Raw genomic sequence first — 20,168 nt, 5'->3', positions numbered from 1 at the left:
ACACTACATGCCAACATTTTGGTTGCTCTTGTCCTTCCCGCTGCTCTCTGCCTTCAGTCATAACAAACAAGACCCACATCTCTGGCTGGAAAACCCCAGCAACTAAACTCTACAAAAACACGTTCCCTTCTTCTCTACACAGTCTGAAAAGAAAGACATGACACGAGCGAGTGAGATGAGAGAGTTTATACAGAAGGCAGTGTGGTCTACTCCCATGTGGGGACACATGAAAACAGCACAATAAACTCTGTAATAAATGAATGAGCTTTATTTCGTTTTCAAAGCAGAACATAATATGCGGAATGTTTCACCATCCAACTTCCCACCAACTGGAGAACAGTTACATAGAACAACATACACATGAACATGGCTACTGGTTTTCTGCAAGTCTGTTAATCACACACGCACATATGGTACAGAAAGACACACGCAGGGTACTGTGGTTTACCAAGTAGACCGCTCATTGTTAATCATGAATAATACAACTGAATGAAAATATCCATATCCCAGGACACCCCTTCTAACTCTCTATATTCATGGCTCAGAGAGGTGACTGCACAAACATCACCGACAGCTCCACTTGTGATACACCACATTAGCCTATAGATCAGCGAGTGCCACCCCAGCAGCTGTTTGAGTATTCTCCACCAGCTCGACAGGGAAGACTGTGTGTTCTCATTTACAAGGGGCTGTACAATGGATTTACAGTTGTTGTGATGAACACAGAGCAGGCATCCAGTGTATGTAGTTATCATTGAATGGGTTGTGTACATGTGAAGCATAACTGTTGAGCACATGTGAGGTGCGATACAATCAGAAGCTGCAATCGGACTCAAAATACATCCCTTTAATTGGCGTGCATGAAAACAGTCATCTGATTTGTGTCCATGTAGATTCATAGCTCCCTGACATCTGGAAAGGGACTGTCTCAGGAGATCAAATAGTCTTACTGAAGTTAATCAAAACAAAAACAGGAAGCAGAATGAGAAATGCTTGGCTCGGTCGCCTTTATTGGCTACCGTATCATTTGCAACATCTACTCAAATTGCCAACAACAGGATACCGAGCTTACGGTCAGCAGCAACAGATTGATGACAACAGGATACCTAGCGTACTGTCAGCAGCAACAGATTGATGACAACAGGATACCTAGCGTACTGTCAGCAGCAACAGATTGATGACAACAGGATACCTAGCGTACTGTCAGCAGCAACAGATTGATGACAACAGGATACCTAGCGTACTGTCAGCAGCAACAGATTGATGACAACAGGATACCTAGCGTACTGTCAGCAGCAACAGATTGATGACAACAGGATACCTAGCGTACTGTCAGCAGCAACAGATTGATGACAACAGGATACCTAGCGTACTGTCAGCAGCAACAGATTGATGACAACAGGATACCTAGCGTACTGTCAGCAGCAACAGATTGATGACAACAGGATACCTAGCGTACTGTCAGCAGCAACAGATTGATGACAACAGGATACCTAGCGTACTGTCAGCAGCAACAGATTGATGACAACAGGATACCTAGCGTACTGTCAGCAGCAACAGATTGATGACAACAGGATACCTAGCGTACTGTCAGCAGCAACAGATTGATGACAACAGGATACCTAGCGTACTGTCAGCAGCAACAGATTGATGACAACAGGATACCTAGCGTACTGTCAGCAGCAACAGATTGATGACAACAGGATACCTAGCGTACTGTCAGCAGCAACAGATTGATGACAACAGGATACCTAGCGTACTGTCAGCAGCAACAGATTGATGACAACAGGATACCTAGCGTACTGTCAGCAGCAACAGATTGATGACAACAGGATACCTAGCGTACTGTCAGCAGCAACAGATTGATGACAACAGGATACCTAGCGTACTGTCAGCAGCAACAGATTGATGACAACAGGATACCTAGCGTACTGTCAGCAGCAACAGATTGATGACAACAGGATACCTAGCGTACTGTCAGCAGCAACAGATTGATGACAACAGGATACCTAGCGTACTGTCAGCAGCAACAGATTGATGACAACAGGATACCTAGCGTACTGTCAGCAGCAACAGATTGATGACAACAGGATACCTAGCGTACTGTCAGCAGCAACAGATTGATGACAACAGGATACCTAGCGTACTGTCAGCAGCAACAGATTGATGACAACAGGATACCTAGCGTACTGTCAGCAGCAACAGATTGATGACAACAGGATACCTAGCGTACTGTCAGCAGCAACAGATTGATGACAACAGGATACCTAGCGTACTGTCAGCAGCAACAGATTGATGACAACAGGATACCTAGCGTACTGTCAGCAGCAACAGATTGATGACAACAGGATACCTAGCGTACTGTCAGCAGCAACAGATTGATGACAACAGGATACCTAGCGTACTGTCAGCAGCAACAGATTGATGACAACAGGATACCTAGCGTACTGTCAGCAGCAACAGATTGATGACAACAGGATACCTAGCGTACTGTCAGCAGCAACAGATTGATGACAACAGGATACCGAGCGTACTGTCAGCAGCAACAGATTGATGACAACAGGATACCTAGCGTACTGTCAGCAGCAACAGATTGATGACAACAGGATACCTAGCGTACTGTCAGCAGCAACAGATTGATGACAACAGGATACCTAGCGTACTGTCAGCAGCAACAGATTGATGACAACAGGATACCTAGCGTACTGTCAGCAGCAACAGATTGATGACAACAGGATACCTAGCGTACTGTCAGCAGCAACAGATTGATGACAACAGGATACCTAGCGTACTGTCAGCAGCAACAGATTGATGACAACAGGATACCTAGCGTACTGTCAGCAGCAACAGATTGATGACAACAGGATACCTAGCGTACTGTCAGCAGCAACAGATTGATGACAACAGGATACCTAGCGTACTGTCAGCAGCAACAGATTGATGACAACAGGATACCTAGCGTACTGTCAGCAGCAACAGATTGATGACAACAGGATACCTAGCGTACTGTCAGCAGCAACAGATTGATGACAACAGGATACCTAGCGTACTGTCAGCAGCAACAGATTGATGACAACAGGATACCTAGCGTACTGTCAGCAGCAACAGATTGATGACAACAGGATACCTAGCGTACTGTCAGCAGCAACAGATTGATGACAACAGGATACCTAGCGTACTGTCAGCAGCAACAGATTGATGACAACAGGATACCTAGCGTACTGTCAGCAGCAACAGATTGATGACAACAGGATACCTAGCGTACTGTCAGCAGCAACAGATTGATGACAACAGGATACCTAGCGTACTGTCAGCAGCAACAGATTGATGACAACAGGATACCTAGCGTACTGTCAGCAGCAACAGATTGATGACAACAGGATACTTAGCGTACTGTCAGCAGCAACAGACTGACAGCAGGAGAAAATAGTATCAGTCATATCAGCCAGGGAAAGAAACTTACCCCTTGTGTACAGAGTGGGAGAAACTCATTCTGATTGAGTCGACATACGCAGCGTTTACAGTGAATGCAGTCTCCACGACCACGGGAACATTGTCTTTAATTGTCAATCGCTCTATAAAGCGGATCTTCAGTGCTACGGATTGAATAGAGCCCTTTCATACTGTGTGCTGTATATTCTCAACATATCAGTTCCCCTAAGAACTCCTTTCAGACCTGTGTTCCCCCAACATGGTCCCAGTATTACTGTAGCTACGAAATTAAACTTGCCCTGAACACGCAATTAGGGGGCCTTTTCTATATACAATACCCATATATATTTGACCTATTCAATTTCTGTTTCTGACCAATCAGGTACACAAACACGGGGTATTTGGATTATGATATATTCTTTATGGTGGATAATATCCAGAAGTGGTCTCAACTACAACACTAGTGGATATCATAAAATATAGAACCTAGTCTCTATGGTAGATATACACTCTATGATGAACATTGAAAGTCACAGTATAGGAAGAATGTAACTATTTTTTGTGCTATCTACAGTATTGAGGGAAGCGATCTGAGTACAGTAATTGAATGAAAGTGCTGATTTAAAACCTTTGCTTTTTAATTAGGTAAACAGTGCACACTGAATGCATAACTAAGGAAATTGTCCGTTTCCATTGTCAGTTCCCCTCCTTGTCTATGGAAAGATTGAAGTCTCTTTCCCTCAACAGTGAAGTATTCTAAATAATAGGTTAAATACGTAGGTATAAACATACAAACGTTGGACAGGGATACAAGTTACTAGAAAGCACTTTCAAAACATTATACATTTAAAGGTCTACCAACTCTCAGATTTCCGACATGACAGCCATACAGTTGTAACAGTCTCTTGGTCAGGCTACGAAGGGCCTGCATGTTTAGGATGCCGCCTGTTCACAAGAAGAAAATAGAATATGTCGATTTATTTTTTAAAGGGTTCATATCACTGCATTTTAGCCGTTATTGTATTTTAAAGATGATAAGTAATAAAGATGATTAAGATTAAGTTGATCCTTTTTGAAACATGCCTATTTTATGCCAAGGGAAATATGACGTAGGTTCAAATTCAGGCTCAAATAAAATACAAAATCTTTTATGCTTGAGAAACAGACAGGGTTCATGTATCCAATGATAATGCAGGTTATTGTCACAGATAGCACACTCTAAGCGGGGGTGTTTAATAATATGGCATGCAGGTGGTGCAGTCAGTAAGAGTCCAATATCAGTTCCCCCAACTCTGAACCATGACATTTACCCCCTTCAACCCAGTTTAATTTAAAAAAGAAACAAAACAAAACCATACATAGGTCAGAAGAGCAAGCCAACAATTTGAATCTTTTTACTCTCTCTAAGCATGACCACAAAGTTAAAACTTTTCTTTGTTTCATGTTGAAGCGTGGTTGTCCAACCTTGATGAATTTACCCCCGCACCCCCCGAAGATCATTCCCTGCCCTTCCTCCTACCAACTCCCTTTCTTCTTCAGTGCCCTGTGGAAGTGAGGATGCAGGGGTGGGTCTACTCAGCAGGGATTTTCCTCTTGGAGGGGGGGATGAGGTGACCGGGGAGGTCGGCGGGCAACTCGTGGCCCTCTAGTTTGACTTTAATCAGGTGATTGGCCAGGGCAAACTCCTCATCATCCAGCATCCCATCCTTATCGATGTCAGCCAGCTTCCAAATCTTCCCTAGCACAGTGTTGGGCAGCTTGGACTTCACCATCTCCTTCTTGGCGTTGGCACCTGTCACTTTCCCATTGACCGGCGACAGCGTGTAGAAGATCTCGTCGTACATTGGCTTGTCGCGGGCCACCACCCACTCTGCCTCATCGATGCCCTCTCCAGCACCCTCGCCGTAGCCATGGCCAAAGGGCCCATTGAGGGTACCGTCAAAGGCCCCTCCCTTCACCACCTGCTGGGGTCGGTTGGTCTCCTCCTGCCTGACCAGCACCATGAGGCTGGCGATGTCATGGGCCAGCATGTCATCCACTGTGTCCAGCAGTTTCATCTTCAGGGGCTGGAACTTGTTCAGGTCATGGGCGTTCAGTTGCTCCTATAAGAGGGAAGAGAGGGCAGAGGTTAGAGTTAAAAAGAGCTGTGTTTTCAGAGTCAAGCTGATCTTCGTTGATACATTTTTACAGTCTCTAATGCGTGTGAGGTTGGTTGGAACAAGGTACATGACTGTCCTGGTCTGTGCATCAGAGATACATTTATGACAGAAAGGATCAACATGACTGCTGTTTATTCTCTACTCTGAGCCAAGTCATAATGGTGTTTCTCTCAGTGAGGAAAACAAAGTGCTCATCAGGCCCAGATGGACTGGGGGTGGTTCAGATGTAATGGCTGACCACAGCCAATCAGAAAGGGGCTGTTTGGCCACCATGGCTCAAACCAGTTTGTCCCAGTAGGGCAGATACATTGGTGTGTTAGCTCAGTCAGAGGATTTGTGTTTGCTTGAAAATAGCACAGATTGTGGGCTTTATCCAAAGCAAATCAGGTTCTCTAGGTAAACATGACAATGTGAGTCATGTTTGTAGTCATACTTTTTGGCTCTTATGTATACATGCTATGATGTTGTCTGTCCAGCCCATATGCTGCATTATACACTACTGTTCAAAAGTTTGGGGTTACTTAGAAATGTCCTTGTTTTTGAAAGAAAATCATATTTTTTGTCCATTAAAATAAAATAAAATTGATCAGATGCCGAGAAGTTGCCATACCATGCCAGTGATGCAACTGGTCAGGATGCTCTCGATGGTGCAGCTGTATTACCTTTTAAGGACATGGGGACCCATGCCAAATCTTTTCAGTGTCTTTAGGGGGAAAAGGTTTTGTAATGCCCTCTTCACGACTGTCTTGGCATGTTTGGACCATGATAGTTCGTTGGTGATGTGGACACCAAGGAACTTGAAACTTTTGTGAATGTTGACCTGTTTAAAGGTTTTGTTCGGCTCCCGAGAGCGTTATCACACAGTCATCCAGAGCAGCTGGTGCTCTCGTGCATGCTTCAGTGTTGCTTGCCTCAAAGCGAGCATAAATGGCATTTAGCTCGTCTGGTAGGCTCACGTCACTGGGCAGCTCGCATCTGGGTTTCCCTTTGTAACCCGTAATAGTTTTCAAGCCCTGCCACATCTGACGAGCTTCAGAGCCGGTGTAGTAGGATTCAATCTTAATCCTGTATTGACGCTTTGCTTGTTTGATGGTTCGTCTGAGGGCATAGCAGGACTTCTTATAAGCGTCCAGATTAGTCTCCCACTCCTTGAAAGCAGCAGCTCTAGCCTTTAACTCGATGCGGATGTTGCCTGTAATCCATGGCTTCTAGTTGGGATATGTACGTACAGTCACTGTGGGGACGACGTCATCGATTCACTTATTGATGAAGCCGATGACTGAGGTTGTGTACTCCTCCATGCCATTGGAGGAATCCCGGAACATATTCCAGTCTCTGCTAGCAAAACTGTCCTGTGGTGTAGCATCTGTGTCATCTGACCACTTCCGTGTTGAGAGGTGGTGCACTGGTGCTCCCTACTTTAGTTTTTGCTTGTAAGCAGGAATCAGGAGGATATAATTATAGTCAGATTTGCCAAATGGAGGGCGGGGAGAGCTTTGTATGCATCTGTGTGTGTGGAGTAAAGGTGGTCTAGGATTTTTTTTCTCTGGTTACACATGTGACATGCTGGTAAAAATGTAGTAAAACTGATTTAAATTTGCCTGCATTAAAGTCCCCGGCCAATAGGAGCGCCGCTTCTGGGTGAGCATTTTCTCCTTTGCTTATGGCCTTATGGAGTTGGTTGAGAGCGGTCTTAGTGCCAGCTTCGTTCTGTGGTGGTAAATAGACGGCTACTAATAATATACAGTAGGCTCCAAAATTACTGGCACCCCTGACTGGCAATGTACAAACAATACTTTAAAAAATATCAACAATATAATTAGAGAAACTCAAAATACCAACATGTGAGAAATACTGTACTTTATTCATGTTTCAAATGGAACCAACCAAAATCATACAATTATTTAATACAAAATACATTTAACCAAATTCAAGGTTTCATAATTATTGGCACTCCTCATTTAGTACTTAGTGCAACCACCTCTGGCAAGGATAACAGCATGGAGTCTTTTCCTGTAATAATTGACAAGGTTAAGGAACACATTTGGGGGGATTTTGGACCATTTCTCTATGCAAATCCTTTCAAGATCCTTCACATTCTTGGGTTTGCACTTACCAACTGCCCTCTTCCACTCAGCCCACAGGTTTTCGATTGGATTGAGGTCTGGCGACTGAGATGGCCATGGCAGAACATTGATTTTGTTGTCACAGAACCATTTCTGTGTGGATCTTCAGGTATGTTTCAGGTCATTGTCTTGTTGGAAAGTCCACCTAAGGCCAAGTCGCCGCCTTCTGGCAGAGGCAACCAGATTGTCAGCCAGAATTGCCTGATACTTGGTAGAATTCATTATGCCATCAATCTTAACCAGTGCCCCTGGACCTCTGGATTTAAAACAGCCCCAAAACATCACTGACCCTCCTCCATATTTCACCGTGGGTATGAGGTGCCTCTCCTTGTATGCATCTCTGTTTCGACGCCAAACATGCCGATGCTGTATCTGACCAAAATGTTCAATTATGGTCTCATCTGACCAGAGCACCTTCTTCCAGTCTTAATTTAAATTACGTTTGGCAAACTCCAAGCGCTTGCATCTGTGTCTTGGGGTCAGATAAGGCTTTCTTCTGGCAACCCTTCCAAAGAGCCTGTGGATGTGGAGTTGGCGTCTAATGGAGCTTTTTGAAACCTGGTGACCCTAAGACGGCACCAAGGCCTGCAATTGTTTCAGTGATTCTTGGGGGTTTTGTTGTTTCTCTCACGATCCCCCTCCCTATCCTGGGGGGCAAAATGCATTTGTGTCCTCTACCCGTGAGGTTTTCAACTGTTCCATATCGTTTGAATGTTTTAATAATTGCCCTGACAGTGCTCTGTGGTATATTCAATCGTTTGTGGATCTTCTTGTAGCAATTACCAGATTTATGAAGGTCTATGACCCTCTGTCTCTTTTGAATGGCTAGTTCTTTTGTTTTCTTCATGGTGTTGGAATGACAGCGGGATATTGCATGTGTGTTACTTCATTTATATACCCTAATGAAAGTGATGTAATGGCTCAATATAGTTCCTTAAGACTTAGATAACTTAAATAAGTGGAATTTATTTTGTGGTTTAATTTTTGTAGATGTTATTTACAATAATCTTTAAGGGTACCATTAATTGTGAAACCTTGATTTGGAGGACATTGATTTTTAATGAAATCAATACATTATTTTGGTTGGTTTCATTGAAACATTAATAAAGTACAGTATTTCTCACATGTTGGTATTTTGAGTTTCTCTCTATAATTATATTGTTTATAATTTGTTTAAGCATTGTTTGTGCATTGCCAGTCAGGGGTGCCATTAATTTTGGAGACTACTGTAGCTCTCTTGGTAGATAGTGTAGTCTACAGTAATCATAAGGTACTCTACACCTCAGGCGAGCAATACCTCGAGACTTCTTTGATATTAGACATCACGCACCAGCTGTTATTGACAAATACACACACCCCCATCCCTCATCTTACTAGAGGTAGCGTCTCTGCTCTGCCGGTGCATGGAAAATCCCCCTAGCTCTATATTGTCCGTATCGTCTCGGTGAAACATAAAATGTTACAGTTTGATGTCCCGTTGGTAAAATAATCTCAATTGTAGGTCATCAATTTTATTTTCCAATGATTGAACGTTAGCAAGAAGAACGGATGGCAGTGGGAGTTTACTCACTCGCCTACGGATTTCTCAGAAGGCTGCTCGAATCTGGGCCTGTTCCAGTGAAAGCAGGATATTCTTCTCGTTGGACTCGTTAAAGGAAAAAGTTTCCTCCAGTCAGCGGTGATGAATCGCTGTTCTCATGTCCAGAAGTTATTTTCGGCCATAAGAGACTGTAGCAGCAGCATTATGTACACAATAAGTTTTTAAAAATATGTTACACAAAATGCAAAAAAACCCTAACAAAATAGCACAATTGGTTGGGAGAATGTAAAACGTCAGCCATGTTCTTTGGCGCCAACTTAAACACCAGTCTCAACGTCAACAGTGAAGAGGCAACTCCGGGATGCTGGCCTTCTAGGCAGAGTTGCAAAGAAAAAGCCATATTTCAGACTGGCCAATAAAAATAAAATATTAAGGGGCGCAAAAGAACACAGACACTGGACAGAGGAACTCTGCCTAGAAGGCCAGCATCCCGGAGTCGCCTCTTCACTGTTGACGTTGAGACTGGACAGAGGAACTCTGCCTAGAAGGCCAGCATCCCGGGGTCGCCTCTTCACTGTTGACGTTGAGACTGGACAGGGGAACTCTGCCTAGAAGGCCAGCATCCCGGGGTCGCCTCTTCACTGTTGACGTTGAGACTGGACAGGGGAACTCTGCCTAGAAGGCCAGCATCCCGGAGTCGCCTCTTCACTGTTGACGTTGAGACTGGACAGGGGAACTCTGCCTAGAAGGCCAGCATCCCGGAGTCGCCTCTTCACTGTTGACGTTGAGACTGGACAGGGGAACTCTGCCTAGAAGGCCAGCATCCCGGAGTCGCCTCTTCACGGTTGACGTTGAGACTGGACAGGGGAACTCTGCCTAGAAGGCCAGCATCCCGGAGTCGCCTCTTCACTGTTGACGTTGAGACTGGACAGGGGAACTCTGCTTAGAAGGCCAGCATCCCGGAGTCGCCTCTTCACTGTTGACGTTGAGACTGGACAGGGGAACTCTGCCTAGAAGGCCAGCATCCCGGAGTCGCCTCTTCACTGTTGACGTTGAGACTGGTGTTTTGCGGGTGCTATTTAATGAAGCTGCCTGTCGAGGACTTGTGAGGCGTCTGTTTATCAAACTAGACACTCTAATGTACTTGTCCTCTTGCTCAGTTGTGCACTGGGGCCTCCCACTCCTCTTTCTATTCTGGTTTTAGCCAGTTTGAGCTGTTCTGTAAAGGGAGTAGTACACAACGTTGTACAAGAACTTCAGTTTCTTGGCAATTTCTCGCATGGAATAGCCTTCATTTCTCAGAACAAGAATAGACTGACGAGTTTCAGAAGAAAGTACTTTGTTTCTGGCCATTTTGAGCCTGTAATCGAACCCACAAACGCTGATGCTCCAGATACTCAATTGGTCTAAAGGCATGTTTTATTGCTTCTTAAATCAGAACAACAGTTTTCAGCTGTGCTAACAATTGCAAAAGGGTTTTTCTAATGATCAATTAGCCTTTTAAAATTATAAACTTGGATTAGCTAACACAACGTGCCATTGGAACACAGGAGTGATGTTGCTGATAATGGGCCTCTGTACGCCAATGTAGATATTCCATTAAAAGAAATCTGCCATTTCCAGCTACAATAGTCATTTACAATATTAAGCATGTCTACACTGTATTTCTGATCAATTTGTTGTCATTGTAATGGACAATTTTTTTGTGCTTTTCTTTTAAAAACAAGGACATTTCTAAGTGACCCCAAACATTTGAATGGTAGTGTACATCTACTCTTATACCTTACACAGGAGTGTGTCTATCTCACCTGCATCTTCTTGAGGTTGGGGAAGTCTCCAGGGGAGATCTGGTGTTCTCTCTCAATGCGACTGTAGATCTCTCCCAGGCTGTTGATCAGCTCCTTCTTCTTGCCCTCCTTTCCAAACACACTTGGCATCTCCTTCTTCAGAGAGCTGATGATGTAGGCATGGACCTACAACGAGACAGCAGAAAACAACAGGACTGGTAATACCAAGTGGGGCAGAGAGACATCACGCAAGTAATGCAGTGTTTCCCAAATGCTGGTTCGGGACCCATACAGGGTTTGTTTATGTGTCTGTTGTGCCACAAAGGGCTCTTTAATGTTTCCCTTAATCTCCCAAAGTCATTGAAAAGAAATGTCTGATATTTTAAACATTCAAACAGGAAGGAAGCACTTAAAGCAGTTTTATGAGGGTGCATGTAGCAGGTACCACATCCGGCTACTCAAGAGGTTCCCCTCCTTAGGGTTTCCTAAAACTGAGAGGGGAAGGCAAAAAAAAGAAAACGCATCACACAACTGGCTCTCCTGGAGATTTCTGAGAGACAATTTACCATGAAAGAAGAACTTCACATGTCATGTATGCTATATCTGAATGCAATACTCTCTCGCTCTCTACCGCACCTGCTGTCTCGAACCTCTAGACCGCTCAGCTATGAAAAGCCAACTGACATTTACTCCTGAGGCACTGACCTGTTGCACCCTCTACAACCACTGATTATTATTTGACCCTGCTGGTCATCTATGAATGTTTGACCATCTTGAAGAACAAATCTGGCCTTAAGAGGACTGGCCCCCCCTCACAGCCTGGTTCTTCTATAGGTTTCTTCCTAGGTTCCTGCCTTTCTAGGGAGTTTTTCCTAACCACAGTGCTTCTACATCTGCATTGCTTGCTGTTTGGGGTTTTAGACTGGGTTTCTGTATAGCACTTTGTGACATCAGCTGATGTAAGAAGGGCTATATAAATATTTTGATTTGAATTGATGAGCTTGTCATAATTTCTGGGATGTCCCTGACCTTACAGTAGGATTCAACTGGATCCAGATGTGTTTAGGCATGATCTGTGGCTGGGGGAGGGATGGATAGAGTGAGTTGGATAGTAGAGCCAAGCAGGGAGGTGGGGGGGGTGGGTATTGAATTATGTGCAGAAAGACCTTGAGAGAGCATCAGAAGTGTTTGTTCTAATAACAACGAGACCTGGGGTGTATTCATTACGGAAACCTTTTACCATTTAAGAAACAAACCAAAGCAAACCAAGAGTTTCTATTGGACAAATTCAGGTACTGTAGGGCCCTCCTTTACAGTACCTGGCTGTTCAACAGGATGTCCTGAAGGGTGTGTGTGTGCCTAAATGACCTGTCTTTATCCTAACCACTGCTGTGATCCCTGGATGCTCGTCCATCAGTCAGCCAGTAGGCCTTGACCACAGAACAACTCACCTTGCAATTTATTTTTCTATCTAGCTTGGAAAAAATGATTCATCAATATAATGACTTATAAAACCTAGTCCTTGTGGAATGATTTCTATTGCTGTAAAATTATCACCATCGCCAGTTTTTTGTTGACGTGTAAAAAAAATCAAATAAAAATAGGATTTATTTCCAAACTGCATGATGTGAGTTGTAAAATTTAAAAAACTAAACATTCCTGTGTCCTGAGAGAAAACCATGCTCCCAAAAAAATGTAAGCTACATGTGGGGTTGAAGTTAAGGTTTGTCCATGACCAACTGCATCTCAAACCCACTTGCAATCAAGTCTCTATGTCAAGTGAACAGTAGTGACCTATGACTGATAGTTGATGTGGTATGACTTTGGGTTCTCAGTGCCACCAATGCTTTATGACTCTATTAGAGTGTAGCTCAGCTGTGAAGGTACCCAGGTACAGCCACTGTACCAGCCTTCATCTCACCACGCAGTCACATAATGTTCCCCTGGGGAGAGGGTTGGCAGCTCGCTTAGTAGGGGAAGGTTATCGTATCCTAACAAAGTGGGTGTGATTGCACTCATTACTCTTGCATAGTGAGTCTACTGTATTATAGTTCCTGGTCAGTCAGGGCAACTGTGTGGTGTCTCTTGAGATTCTATTCCATTCAAAGACCTTTTAAAAAAAATACTATTCTTCTCTTTGGAAAAATGACTTAATACTTAATAAAAAGAGAACTTTCTAGTCAGACCAAAATGACTTAGGAGTACTTTCCACTCTTTTCTGAGAGAATGTGTGCGTGCATGTAGTCAGAGCTTACCTTAGCGAGCCGTGCCCTCTTGATGAGGTCGTTGAGCTTCCTGAGGGCAGCATTGCGGGGCAGTGACTGGATGTCCTTGAACAGGTCCTTCTCCTCCGCCTCAAACAGTTTACGGTTGTCAGGGATGAGCAATGGGTGTGACCAGAACGACCCGATATAGACACGGATGACCTCAGGCGTGTTGACGATCTTCCCCAGCGACCACATGAGGGCGCCATAAACCCTCATCAGCTGCTGCGTCTCGATCTGGTCAGCCTTGTTTAGAACCACCCGGATCTTGTCTTCGTGGTTCTTCAGGGCCTTGATGACCTCTGAGAACTCGTCTGAGATGTCTAGCTTGTGGGCGTCGAACAGGAGGATGATGCGGTCCACGCGTTCGGCGAACCACTCTAAAACGGCTGCGAAGTCATAGCCTGGAGAGAGGGGGGGTGAGGGGTAGTGGAGGGAGATAGGCAGGGTCAACAACCGGCAGGGTCAACAACCAGCAGAACATCAACAGTACAGACTCTTGGAGGGCCAGAGCGATCCAGTGGCATCCAGCTAAGTAACCAGAAGAATGTTGTAAAATTGGGAGGCCTGCTATTGCTCAAGAGGACAAACAGTATGACATGTCATAAATTCCTAAAGACAACAGTTAAAACCACTATCTGAGATAGAGGCTGAAAGCCTGAAAAACATGATCCATTGGTCAATCATTTTGTGCCTCTCCCTTTTCTTACCGTTATGCAGTGAGAACAGGATTTCTAAAGCCAATATTAATCTGTCCTGTCCTCACTTCTCGCTTAACTATGTCATCACTTCATGCTAATACAGTGGATTGAGGAGAATGACGGTGCTTTCTTTAACCCCAGTCTGAGGAGCAGGGAAGGACAAGAAGGGGCTGAATGACTCAGCATATGGCTTCATGACCTCCTCCTCCTCCTTTCCTACCCTCAACCTCGCTAGCTGGATAACAGGTTTTACACTAAGCGGGCAACTGACCCACTTCATTCTCCTCCTGCACCTATCTCCCAGCAGCAGATAGGGAGGGAGAGAGAAAGACAGGCATTTCAGGCGAGAAGGAGAATTCCCCCAAACAACTGCTAATCTAATGGAGCAATTAGCTGTCTAATCTGAAGCCAGTGATCCGAGAAGCCCAGAGACGAAGAGAGCTGTCGGGGGAAAACAGATTTCAGCTCCAGATAAATTAAAATGTACTCTTGTCTCTAGATAGCAGCAGGTGATGAGTACTAATGGACGAGTCCATTATCAAAGCATGTATTCCTAGTTGTGAAAGTAGTTAAGTCTCCCATTGACAAGATATCAGTGGTAGACATGGCTCTCTTATCTGAATGCCATTGAAAGAAGAGTTTCCATTGGATGGGGAGAGTATTTCACTGTGTTAATTGGAAGCAGACCCGCAGTCAGCCAGTAAGTTGACCTTGGGCACCGTACTCTCTCTCCCTCTCTCTCTCTCTGTTCCATTCCTAACTCTAACTGGCTGGGACCCAAGTGGAGAAAATCACATAATAAAAACGACTAATATAAAAAAGGTTCTGCTCAAAGAGCTTGGCTACAGAAAAATCTATGTGTATGCTGTAATATAACAATGGGTCAGGGAACTACACACAACATGTGTGACATAGGATTATGAGGAGAATAATGAAACATACCGTATGAGTACACCTTGAAGAAAACAGAGCATCTGTTTAAAGCACGCGTGTAAAAGTTGTTGAATGCAAAACGAGACAATGGAGTGATCTATGAAATCAAAAAGAATAGAAGACAACCCAGGACTTCCATTTCAGGTCTATTGTTTGTGCATAGGCACATCATAGACACAGGAACCACAACCTCAAGCTGTTTGCGCTGAGATGCATTTCAATATCAAGACTCATAGCATCTATAAAGTGAAACACCCGTTTCATGGAATACTTAACCACCCTTCTCCTACTCCAACCCCAGGGGTGCATGGCAGAGCTCCTCCTTACCTTGGTGCACTTACAGCTAAGGGGGAGACTTCCACAGAATTGGAGAAGGTACTGTACCAGAAGCTGGGATTAGTGTGTTAATGTTGCTCAAATCAGAGGCATGGAATATGGCAGCCAGGGCCATGTTTCCAGGGAAGGATTTTATTCCATGCCGATACAGGATAGAAACGCAGAGGCCTCATCCCTGATGATTTGGCAGTTTCACTATGGGCCTTTATCGTTACCTTCTGAACACCTTTCTCACCTTTTCGTAGGAGGTATTTTATCATTAGTGGTTACTTGCTACTCCATACCCTTGCTAGTGTTTCTCTAGTTCTCAAGTATATTGACTAGACGTACTATTGACTATGGATCAACTACCGGTATTACCGTAAGGGCTTAAACAGAAATAAACACTCACGGCTCCTTTGCCTCTGGAGCGAAATATAGGCAGCAGTACAGTAAGTCAAAGACCATACGTGAATAATGGGCAGGACAATAAGAGCAGTGAAACTGGTTGGAGGACCATGGCATTATGGCACTGATTTATAACGATGGGGCACAGTAAGCTGTTAATGTCAAGGGACCCAGTTATTTTAGGCCTGGCTTGACGCAGCACTGCAGAAATCCCATAGGGTCTACTGTAGTATAGGCAAGCTGCGTTGGTTAACACTGCGGTTGTTTAAAGTCGGAACTTTCACTACAATACCTCCATATGGGCATTTATGATACTCGCTATAGCCGGGTCCATGTTCATTCGCAGCTGTACACAGGAAGAAAGGAGACACAGAGGTGAAAAATGAAATGTATGAAAAGGGGGGGTTCAGAGCTTCAAGTCAACATGGATATGTGTGGGTGAATGTTGTACATTGTGATAATCATAATACAGTCTAGTAATGAACCTCTCCAGAACTGAAACACAGTCAGGGTCCTGACAGAACAGAAAACCAAATGTTGAAGACAAGAGGTTTAAAAAACATTACAGGTGGAAATAAGAGCACTCTGTATTCTGCTTGTAGACAGCTCCTGGTATAACTTCTATTTACCAACCCATTGTATTTCAACAAGTTAAGATGACACACAAACAACGAAGACTGTGACCACATTTCCTGTGGGGTTGCTACAGCAACAAGAGAAACAGTAACATTCACACTCTGAGAGACACGCGTCAGAGAGATTCAAGAACAGGTCCCCCCACACACAGTTACACATCACACACTTAAACACGCCAAGACTCAGACGCGCGCACACACACACACACATACGCATAAACACAGCTGTGCTGACTTAAATAAGGTAAGATAAAACCAAAGTGTAGAACAAAGTTAAGTGGGTGAACAGCCATAGCCGAATAAAGTTGAAAGAATTACCATGTTTCAAGTAGTTTAACTATAATTCAAAAGGCACTCGCACATCTGAGCTCAGCAATCTTTTTTGCAGGTGCATGAAAACAGTTGAATAAGATGAGAAAAAATAAGAAACCTGCACACTGCTCTTTATTAAGCCTTAGGTAAAGCTTAAAAAGCAGTGAGAGTAGCAAGAGCAGTGTGCGGGTTTCTTTTTTTTTCTCAAGCAGTTTAACTATAAATGAATAATGAAGAAAGTGAGCAATCTATTGTTATTGGAAGCATGGTGAATGTGGGCTTGCTATAGAGAACACGATGCCAAGGCAAGAAATGAACGAAGTCATACAGTCCACCAACCTGGAACCAATCTTCTGTCTGTCTGCTCTGCTACCTAATTAGTTGGAAAGAGTGACACTGTCCTAATGTCCATTCCCAAGTCTATCCAAAGGTAACAAGTGTAAGACACATAAAAAATCCCACTTTCCTCACGTCATTGACTTGCAACCGAATTGAACACACAAACAGCTAGTCAACTAGCGCTGTGACTTTGCCTACACTTGGGCTTCAGAAGCCATAGAAAGTGATTGGAATATCAGATCCAGGAATCTGTCATTTTCCACAGTTCAATGACAGTTCACAAGTAAGGGATAGTCTTTTCCTAGCACTGTACTTCTGACTCCTGGCCCCTCAGAGGTTTAACTGTTTTACTGGTTGACTTGGGAACGCAGGCTTGGCCCTTGGTTATGAAAATACGCTGCAATCAGATACTTATTCACTTAGGGCAGGTATGCGTCCTGCTGAAGATGACTATTGTGTTGCCTGAAAGGGTGGAAAACCACTCAGTAAATAAAAAATACATTTTAAAAAGACTGTGCATCTCTTTGTTAGATTCAAATTAAGTAAGCTGAAAAGTTATGATCAAATGCTTTATAGATTTGAAAGAATTGATACACTCAGTGGACCTTTCAGTGATTGGGACAGATTGTCATGTATGCCTAAACAAATGTCCTCAAACTTTATCTAGCCAGACCTGTACCTCACCGTACCACTTCATTACATTGGGACAACATGTGCAAGCCATCCAGAATGAGGGAATCTGCGAGGCACAGAATATAACATCATTATTGCTATAATAGACCTGGGCTGGTATTAGTATTTTCCTCAGGATATGAGCATGGTGTAGGAGTCCTGGCCTGGTGTAGTGGAGGTCTGTGCGGCCTGGCCCAGCAGAAAGAGAGGCTTCTCTGTTGTTGGCTGAGTATCAGTGAAAGCTCCCAGCTGCTAAAACTAACAGCAGCTCTTCTGCAAGGCCAGGCCTCTAATACAGCCCAGAAACTACAGGATAGAACAGCTCTATAGCAGATATCTCCAGTGTAGCTGTGTTATGTGGTTAAAAAGCTCCAAATCATTTGCTGAATTACTCTTATAAAGCCTTTATTATACTGGGGTTAAATGTTTTTCCCTAAAGGTTAAAAACAGCAGCCTTTATCAGGGTATCCTACTGTAGCGAAAGCTGTCCATAAACTAACCAGTACTCTCTCTCTCTCTCCATTTGTTTGTGGGCTTAGAGACATCTCTATTATTGTCCCTTCTGGGCATCCTTACTGAGGTCATTATCCTTCCCATCTGCCAGGTAAGTCTGTGTTTTTAAGAAGTCTGATTCTCTCTCGGCTCAGTTCTAAGCATACACAGATGGTCACCCACCTTGTACTGATGTGCTACTGTGCTGTGACGTGGGAAGGTGTGGAATATACTTGTTCGGGTGATAAAAAGGCTTCCTGTGGCAACCCTCCCCTGTCCCCATACTCGTGGCCCTGTCCCTAGCCAACTGTTGCCAGGCCTCTGGCATGCTTAGTAGTTTCCAGAGATATGGCCTGTTTACTACGAGTGGTACTAAAGAGTTCTACTTTCTGTGAGGGACTTGAAAGTATCAAGCAGTACTTGGCCCTCAACTTTAACCTGTTTCAAACTCATTTCACTCTTCCCTAAACGCTCGACACAAGCTTATTAAATTGGTGATTTGTAACAAACATGTTCATGAGTGATGTTATGGAAATATGTCCACTTATTATGGAATCCTAAGAACATTAACAGGCTGTGAAAAGTATCCTCAGGCCTGTCCACTGCAGTGGTGTACGTAGGATCCTAAGCTGTGCTACTTTATTGAAACAGAAACAAACCTGCATCTGCCAAACCTGCACTACGCGCACTCAGCACTATTAATCCCACAGACACGCTCAGGCCAACACGCAGACACATATGCATGAAAACACACAAACCTGTCTCCTCTAAAAGGATTACAACGCTTGTTAAGCATCTTGTCAACATGTGACTACAACCTTTCTCCAAACCACATTAACAACACATTAGGCCTATTCATTCAAGGGTTTTTCTTAATTTTTTTACTATTTTCTACATTGTAGAATAATAGTGAAGACATCACAACTATGAAAGAACACATATGGAATCATGTAGTAACCAAAAAAAGTGTCAAATTAAAATATATTTTATATTTGAGATTCTTCAAAGTAAGCGACCCTTGGCCTTGATGACAACTTTGCACACTCTTGGCATTCTCTCAACCAGCTTCATTCATTGCTTTCCAATGAAGGAGTTCCCACATATGCTGAGCACTTGTTGGCGGCTCTTCCTTCACTATGCGGTCCAACTTATCCCAACCCATCTCAATTGGGTTGAGGTTGGGTGATTGTAGGGGCCAGGTCATCTGATGCAGCACTCAATCACTCTCCTTTTTTTGTCAAATAGCCCTTACACAGCCTGGAGGTGTGTGTTGGGTCATTGTTCTGTTGAAAAACAAATGACAGTCAAATATCGCTGAAGAATGCTGTGGTAGCCATGCTGGTTAAGTGTGCCTTGAATTCAAAATAAATCACTGACAGTGTCACCAGCAAAGCACCCCCAAACCATCACACCTCCTCCTCCATGCTTCACGGTGGGAACCACACATGCAGAGATCCTCCGTTCACCTACTCTGCGTCTCACAAAGACACGGCGGTTGGAAAAAAATATCTCAAGTTTGGACTCATCAAACCAAACGACAGATTTCCACCGGTCTAAATTCCATTTATTGTGTTTCTTGGCCCAAGCAAGTCTCTTCTTCTTATTGGTGTCCTTTAGTAGTGGTTTCTTTGCAGCAATTTGACCATGAAGGCCTGATTCACGCAGTCTCCTATGACCAGCTAATGTTGAGATGTGTCTGTTACTTGAACTCTGTGAAGCATTTATTTGGGCTGCAATCTGAGGTGCAGTTAAATTGTTGATTTCTGAGGCTGGTAACTCGAACTAACTTATCCTCTGCAGCAGAGGATCTTTCCTGTGGCGATCCTCATGAGAGCCAGTTTCGTAATAGCGCTTGATGGTTTTAGTGACTGCACTTCAAGAAACTTTAAAAGTTCTTGAAATTTTCAGGATTTACTGATCTTCATGTCTTAAAGTAATGATGGACTGTCGTTTCTATTTGCTTATTTGAGCTGTTCTTGCCATAATATGGACATAGCCCTATTTGGTCAAAATACCTATCTTCTGCATACCACCCCTACCTTATCACAACACA

The 20,168-nt window shown here is 43.8% G+C and overlaps 1 protein-coding gene across 2 annotated transcripts in view; it reads right to left on the bottom strand.

Moving 5' to 3' along the window:
• Window positions 1-246: 246 nt before the first annotated feature.
• LOC112217346 (EH domain-containing protein 3) overlaps window positions 247-20,168 on the bottom strand; it is a 33,590-nt gene continuing 13,668 nt past the window's right edge. For both annotated transcript variants that reach the window (XM_042300764.1, XM_042300765.1), the window contains 3 exons: window positions 13,300-13,712; window positions 11,066-11,230; window positions 247-5,534 (listed from right to left, as the gene is read on the bottom strand). In XM_042300764.1, the coding sequence (XP_042156698.1) occupies window positions 5,004-5,534; window positions 11,066-11,230; window positions 13,300-13,712 (1,109 nt within the window). In that variant the 3' untranslated portion in view covers window positions 247-5,003. The remainder of the gene's footprint in view (window positions 5,535-11,065; window positions 11,231-13,299; window positions 13,713-20,168) is intronic.

Source organism: Oncorhynchus tshawytscha, linkage group LG18, assembly GCF_018296145.1.
Source record: "Oncorhynchus tshawytscha isolate Ot180627B linkage group LG18, Otsh_v2.0, whole genome shotgun sequence".
Taxonomy (NCBI): Eukaryota; Metazoa; Chordata; class Actinopteri; order Salmoniformes; family Salmonidae; genus Oncorhynchus; species Oncorhynchus tshawytscha.
Note: the sequence above shows the minus strand (reverse complement) of the source record. Positions and strands in the feature narration are given on the sequence as shown.